The following is a 7954-nucleotide window of genomic DNA, read 5'->3' as shown; positions in this document are numbered from 1 at the left end:
CTAAATGAGGAATATACCTGAACTATAAATGTAGGACTAAACAAGGACACGCTAGGCCTGACTCAGCAGGACTACTGAAGGATTTTCAGGTTTAAATCAGGACTGAGCAGTGGTCCAAACTCCACATCTTCAAATAGCAAAGAGGAAAATTGTTTTGAAAGTCTGCTATAGTGTTAGTATTAGCATATATGTTTGAATACACCTAAGATAGATACAATTATGAATTTGTGACTAGGGGTGGTGGACAATATTGACACAAAATAGTCAATCTCAATATTATGTCAATCAAACAGAAATGGGTTCAAATGTGTCTTTAAACACATTAGTTCAGGTTTAAATATAAGCCAAACCTGAAATGTCTGTAGTTTACATCTTTTTTTCATTTTCATTTATAATCAGCTCTTTTTGTAGCATTTTAAATTACATACTTAACTTGGAATTTTGCATATCGTCAAAACAACATTCACAATATTATCTAAATTTCCTCAAGATATTGTGACTCCTTTTAATGTTTATAGCAGAGTGAAATATTAATGCAGCTTTTGTCCTTTACAGTCATCACTTTTTCCACATTTTGTCCTGTTACAGCTTTATTCCGAATGGATTCAATTCATTATTTGCCTAACAATTCTACAAACATCACCTGCAGATGTATTTAAAACAACAACAACAAAGCACTTGTACATTAGATGCTGTGAAAACATTCTGGATGCACTGTAGAACTCCTGCCCCCACAAGCAAGGACCACGTCACAACAATGGAATACGACAAAATATTCATTTATTACAGTGATGAGGATGAAGACGATGATGAGGACATTGATGATAGATCGATTAGAGTTTCGACTTGAGTTGAGACTCAGGATGGGGGCTCCGTCTCAGGTGATCAGTCCAGATGATTCAGAACCCCACCTTCCTGTATTTGGTGATGTGTTAAGGTGAAGATGATGGAGACATGGGGTGGAGGGTCAAGAGAGCAGAGACAACCAGAGATGCTGGGATAGGCCTGTATAGATAGAGCTTCTGAAGTGTGGTTGAAGAGTGGAGGTGTGGTTGAAGAGTGGAGGTGTGGTTAAATGGTGGAGGTGTGGTTGAAGAGTGGAGGTGTGGTTAAATGGTGGAGGTGTGGTTGAAGAGTGGAGGTGTGGTTGAAGAGTGGAGGTGTGGTTAAATGGTGGAGGTGTGGTTGAAGAGTGGAGGTGTGGTTGAAGAGTGGAGGTGTGGTTGAAGAGTGGAGGTGTGGTTAAATGGTGGAGGTGTGGTTGAAGAGTGGAGGTGTGGTTAAATGGTGGAGGTGTGGTTGAAGAGTGGAGGTGTGGTTAAATGGTGGAGGTGTGGTTGAAGAGTGGAGGTGTGGTTAAATGGTGGAGGTGTGGTTAAATGGTGGAGGTGTGGTTAAATGGTGGAGGTGTGGTATGGTGGAGGTGTGGTTAAATGGTGGAGGTGTGGTTAAATGGTGGAGTTGTGGTTGAAGAGTGGAGGTGTGGTTAAATGGTGGAGGTGTGGTTGAAGAGTGGAGGTGTGGTTAAATGGTGGAGGTGTGGTTGAAGAGTGGAGGTGTGGTTAAATGGTGGAGGTGTGGTTGAAGAGTGGAGGTGTGATTAAATGGTGGAGGTGTGGTTAAATGGTGGAGGTGTGGTTGAAGAGTGGAGGTGTGGTTAAATGGTGGAGGTGTTGTTAAATGGTGGAGGTGTGGTTAAATGGTGGAGGTGTGGTTAAATGGTGGAGGTGTGGTTAAATGGTGGAGGTGTGGTATGGTGGAGGTGTGGTTAAATGGTGGAGGTGTGGTTAAATGGTGGAGTTGTGGTTAAATGGTGGAGGTGTGGTTAAATGGTGGAGGTGTGGTTAAATGGTGGAGGTGTGGTTAAATGGTGGAGGTGTGGTTGAAGAGTGGAGGTGTGGTTAAATGGTGGAGTTGTGGTTAAATGGTGGAGGTGTGGTTAAATGGTGGAGTTGTGGTTAAATGGTGGAGGTGTGGTTAAATGGTGGAGGTGTGGTTAAATGGTGGAGGTGTGGTTAAATGGTGGAGGTGTGGTTAAATGGTGGAGTTGTGGTTAAATGGTGGAGGTGTGGTTAAATGGTGGAGGTGTGGTATGGTGGAGGTGTGGTTAAATGGTCGAGGTGTGGTTAAATGGTGGAGGTGTGGTTAAATGGTGGAGGTGTGGTTAAATGGTGGAGGTGTGGTTAAATGGTGGAGGTGTGGTATGGTGGAGGTGTGGTTAAATGGTGGAGGTGTGGTTGAATGGTGGAGGTGTGGTTAAATGGTGGAGGTGTGGTTAAATGGTGGAGGTGTGGTTAAATGGTGGAGGTGTGGTTAAATGGTGGAGGTGTGGTTGAAGAGTGGAGGTGTGGTTAAATGGTGGAGGTGTGGTTAAATGGTGGAGGTGTGGTATGGTGGAGGTGTGGTTAAATGGTGGAGGTGTGGTTAAATGGTGGAGGTGTGGTATGGTGGAGGTGTGGTTAAATGGTGGAGGTGTGGTTAAATGGTGGAGGTGTGGTATGGTGGAGGTGTGGTTAAATGGTGGAGGTGTGGTTAAATGGTGGAGGTGTGGTATGGTGGAGGTGTGGTTAAATGGTGGAGGTGTGGTTAAATGGTGGAGGTGTGGTATGGTGGAGGTGTGGTTAAATGGTGGAGGTGTGGTTGAATGGTGGAGGTGTGGTTAAATGGTGGAGGTGTGGTTAAATGGTGGAGGTGTGGTTAAATGGTGGAGGTGTGGTTAAATGGTGGAGGTGTGGTTGAAGAGTGGAGGTGTGGTTAAATGGTGGAGGTGTGGTTAAATGGTGGAGGTGTGGTATGGTGGAGGTGTGGTTAAATGGTGGAGGTGTGGTTAAATGGTGGAGGTGTGGTATGGTGGAGGTGTGGTTAAATGGTGGAGGTGTGGTTAAATGGTGGAGGTGTGGTATGGTGGAGGTGTGGTTAAATGGTGGAGGTGTGGTTAAATGGTGGAGGTGTGGTATGGTGGAGGTGTGGTTAAATGGTGGAGGTGTGGTTAAATGGTGGAGGTGTGGTATGGTGGAGGTGTGGTTGCAGGAGTAGGAGGTTGAGGCGTTGTCCAGCTCCTGAACCAGAGTCAATGATTAACAATCATTATCTACATTAGTTGAGAATTACGACAGGGAAGAAACAGTGATGAGGAACAGCAATGGGCCTTAAATATAGCTTTTGGAGTTTATCATACATAACTATTTATCTTACAAACTAATCAGATTAAATATTGGCGACCGTCACATGTCACGAGTATACAAACGCTGTTTTTAATAGGCATTGTGATTAAATCTCTTCAAACTTAACAGATCAATGATTAATACAATCGCCAATTCACAATCTTAATTAAGATTTTGAATTGTTATAAGATGATGCTTAAAAATACATTCTTTAATTAATGAGCGCCTCGACTCATTACAGGCCGATCTGGATCCGCATAATGTAATGAATGGTGCACATCCGTGCTACATGCTACATTCGTCTTGTTGAAGCTTTATTTTTGTAATTTTGTATTCTTTTTTTCAAGCGGGTCAGCGCACTGGTGCCTTTTCCCTCTGGTCACAGTTGCTGTGTGTTATTGATGGGACTTGCCACTTTCCCTGAGCAAGTGCTAAAGAAGCCAGATGGACAGTGAAGCAGGGAGAAGCATGCACTCTTTTTATGAGCTTCAAATAGATAAAAAGTGAACGTTAAGCTCAAATGACCTCCACTTTGTAGTAAAAAGAGAAGGATTCCTGTAAAGTGTCCAACATCAGGAGTAAGGCAGGAGGTATTTAGTCAGATGTTTTGGCAACTAAAGCCTCTTCTGTGGGAAAGACAGATGAAGTGATAAAAATGTACAAAATGCAATAGCTATTTTAATTGTTGTGATGAAAACTTAAATCCACTCTTCAGACAAGTGAACTTTTCTACTCCAAAGTGAGATGGGTCAAGATCTCATGCCACAAAATGTCCATAATATAAAATAGCTGCAAGATTCTGATAAAATGTAACTTTATTTCCATGTTTTTACACTTGGTTTGCACAAAAACGGTTCAGCACTGTGGAATACTATATCTAAAGTGTCAATTTGATACAGAAACAACCATATAGAAAAATAAAACCCTCCACAAAGTGTAGCTTCTCTGGTAGAGGCCACACCACCTGCCTTCATTTGAGGCGTTATCACTTTAAAGCTTTCACAGTCACACTATAGTAATTTTTCATAACAGCATATTTTTATTGCCAGTGAAATACATTGTCAGATTTGCCTCTTCACAGATCTTACCAGTTTTTATCCTTGTGGCGACGTAGTAACAACATTCAGCTTAAGGTACACACTGCCACCACATCTTCAAGTCAAGACAGGTGGCGACCACATTTATCTTTTCTTGATGCACAGCAAAACGATCTGTGTTTCTTACACTTATGTCAATTGTAAAGCACTATATTTGTATACTTACTATTTTTCTTCACGGGTGGTTGCATAGCTTTCAGTATACTCAAGCCATGTACCCACTTAGGCGGGTATTTTTATAAACACATATCCGCCGCCCTTCTTTTTATAAAAAGTACTGTGTGTGAGGTGTATTGGGAACTTAAAACGTCAGTCACAAGCGTCAAAGTCAAACACAAAACCCGAGTTTACCAAAAGCTTCACTTTGGTTGGAGTTTTCCTGCGGTTATGTGTGGATGAAATATATATGTGTTTTATCAGATACCCGGCCTCAAATTTCAAACTCGATTTGAATTAAGGAAAATTGCTACATATCCAATGCCAGTTCTGACATGAAAAGGAAAATAAAACACTATTTTAGAATGGAATTTTAGGCACCAAATAATAATTGTTCCTTTAGTATTTCACTGTGGTCTCTCGGAGTGTCGGAAAAGTCCAATCTAGTACTGTTTATGTAAGTATTTTCAGTATTGATATTAGTTCAAATAAATGATAGTTTCAATTATCTGGGTATCAATACTTTTGACGGACACAATCTTTTCCATTCAACAAGACTTGGAAACAGAGGAAACCAGAAACTCTGTACACTTCTTTTGATGGGTAATACAATGACAGATGAATGAAATATTTATGCTAATTTCAGAAAATAATAATGATGTTTGTTTCCTCATATGACATACAAACTTTGTAAAGTAACATTTATAATTGAGATAAGGCAGAAAACAGTTCCTGCTCATAAATATGCAAATTATTCCACTGACAAGAATAACTTTCTTCACTTTCCTTTTTGTAACAAGAAAATTATCCAGTTGTGAAGAACTGAGTGTTGCTATAGTGATAAAACGGAAGAAGAAAGAGTTTAAATAATGGGAAAAAGAGAGTTATGGTAGAGTTGCTTGCACACAAATCTAAAGAGTGGTGGTGTGATTTCTGCTCCCTGCCATTCACACTGTTGTGTCCTCGGGCAAAACACTTCATGGACGTGTCTATGTGACAGAGGATTAGTGTTACAATACTATTTACACATTGATACTAAGGGAACATGATATAGATTTCAATACCACAAAACATTTAAGTATACAATATAATGACATTTCTAACAGAGATTTATAATATCATTTTATCATGTGGTTATTCTACTTCCAAAAGAGTATATTACAGAAATTTTACCTGTTTAAGAAGTTTTATATTAGTATCTGGGATTGAAACATTTTCAAAGGAGAAATTAGGATTCACCTAAGAATATCACAAAAAGTTAAAAATCATGGCGGTTATGTAATAGATTAAAATGGATTTCTTTTTTTTTAAATTAAGTAAATATTAGAAACAAGCCGGTGTAATCCTCAGCCGTCCAGAAGTGATCCACTGTAGAAAGAGATTCAGTGGTAAAAAAAATGTTTTTACTGAGGCTTTGTAATACAAGGTCTGAAACCCTTTTTACGAAAAAGGTACGTTTTGTCCCCCAAATAAAAGAAAAAGGTCTGCAAAGGGTTTAAAGTATAAAAATAACTCCAAAGACTGTAATTGGTGCACTCACATTTTTCCGTATGTTTTTCAGACCAAAGGAAACGATGGCCCTCCTGCTGGATAAAACATTGACTATTTGGATTTATGTGGACATACATAAAACACTACTGACTTCATAATGTAATCAGCACCACTTCCCCCTCGAGAGGATGGATTCTGGTCTGTCCATAGACCCTTTACACGCGACGAGCCATCTCAACATCAGCAACATCAAGATCGACACGTCGCTCGATCCCTATTCAGTGGAGACAAACAGCACCAATTTGAATGTTCACAACCGCTTCCGCAACGCACTGCTCGGGGTTATTTTAGGACTCCTGTCTCTCCTCACCATTATAATGAATCTGCTTGTTTTATACGCCGTGAAAAGGGACAGAACTTTACACACAGTTGGGAATCTCTACATCGTCAGCCTGTCTGTGGCCGATTTGATAGTCGGCACCACCGTCATGCCGCTGAACCTGGTGTACCTGCTGGAGGATGAGTGGAAATTGGGCCGCGCAGTCTGCCAGTTTTGGTTGATCATGGACTACGTGGCGAGCACGGCGTCAATCTTCAGCTTGTTCATTTTGTGCTTGGATCGGTATCGCTCCGTGAGACAGCCGTTGAAGTATCTGAAGTATCGGACGAGGGGCAAAGCCAGCATGATGATATCCGGAGCGTGGCTGCTTTCAATGATGTGGATAGTTCCCATTTTAGGTTGGCGATCATTCTCCCAAGTGGATTTGAAGCCGGAAGAAGAGAACAAGTGTGACACCGATTTCCGATTCGTGACATGGTTTAAAGTCATCACGGCCATTTTTAATTTCTACGTTCCCTCAATATTGATGTTATGGTTTTATATGCACATTTACAGGGCGGTGAGGCAACATTTAAGAGATAGAGAACGAATTATTCACCCAACAGACTCTTTCGCGGAAAATGAACCCAATGAGCCGATGCCAGAGGCTTCGAAATCACCAAAAAAGGAGAGTGAGGGCTTAAAAAAGCTTTCAAAAACGCAAAGCTCGCTTGACCAAAATATTTTGGACCAGACGTATTCTCTGGAGGAGACGGATCGGGGAAAAGTAGCACCGTTCAGGAAAAGCTTAGCGAGAGGCCAACAGAAATGTTTACTTGCAATGACAAAGCAAAGACTGCCCCAAAAAGTCAATAAATGCCCTTTGGAGCAGCCAAAAGACTCAGAGCTTCCACATAACAAGCCCACAGTGGCTAAGGACATTATATGTTCAGTGGGAACCAATGAAAATGAAGTGCAAGCATCTTTGAACCAATGTCATGTCTCAGGACCCAATTCAGTAAGCGGTAATAGGATATCGGACATTCAAGGGTACAAGCCAGGCATTTGCACCGACTGTGAGGCCAATCACTCTGGAACTCCCTGGATGGACGAGGATGTTCAGAATGACCAACTGGACCCGGAAAATGAGGCAACGTTAAAACAGACATGGCAAAAGTTTATTGACAATTCTCGACAGCGAATACAAAGTTTGAGGATTCGCAAGGAGCACAAAGCGGCCAAACAATTGGGCTTCATCATAGCAGCTTTCCTCTTATGCTGGATACCGTATTTTATAGCATTTATGGTGATGGCGTTTTGCAAAGAGTGTGTGCATCACGATCTGCATATGTTCACAATATGGTTGGGGTACATGAATTCAACACTAAATCCGTTCATATATCCGCTCTGTAATGGGAATTTTAAAAGGGTTTTTAAAAATATTTTGAACATTCACTAATGGGGGAAGGAGAAATATACCGTCATAATTTTGGAACAATTTCAATAGAAATGTTGATATTTTTAGATAGGCCTGGGCGATATGGTGGTAACAATCGAATTGTGATCTTATCCCTGGGAAAATCTGCTTTTAGGTTGCTATTAAATGCAGCTGTCTTCTCAAACACACTTTTTCCCACCCATTTTCTCCTGTCGATCAGCCATATTTTTTTTTAGCCATATACCCCACTCCTATTTTGAATAAGTTTTGAAATGGATAGGCTAGTTTC

The 7954-nt window shown here is 41.0% G+C and overlaps 1 protein-coding gene across 1 annotated transcript; it reads left to right on the top strand.

The window, feature by feature from the left end:
• Positions 1-5992: 5992 nt before the first annotated feature.
• hrh1 (histamine receptor H1) lies at positions 5993-7868 on the top strand. Its single transcript, XM_072452667.1, has one exon. The coding sequence runs from the start codon at positions 6097-6099 to the stop codon at positions 7684-7686; it is 1590 nt and encodes a 529-aa protein (XP_072308768.1). The 5' UTR covers positions 5993-6096; the 3' UTR covers positions 7687-7868.
• The last annotated feature ends 86 nt before the right edge of the window (positions 7869-7954 follow it).

The sequence above is a fragment of the Eucyclogobius newberryi genome, unplaced genomic scaffold, assembly GCF_026437365.1.
Source record: "Eucyclogobius newberryi isolate DKJ021-1_F unplaced genomic scaffold, fEucNew1.0.hap1 SCAF_19, whole genome shotgun sequence".
NCBI lineage: Eukaryota > Metazoa > Chordata > Actinopteri > Gobiiformes > Gobiidae > Eucyclogobius > Eucyclogobius newberryi.
The sequence above is the reverse complement of the archived record's forward strand: the minus strand, read 5'-3'. Positions and strand labels throughout refer to the sequence as shown.

What these genes read in the sequence shown, in the direction of transcription:
- hrh1 (XM_072452667.1), top strand. Translation starts at nt 6,097, where the DNA reads ATGGATTCTGGTCTGTCCATAGACCCTTTACACGCGACGAGCCATCTC.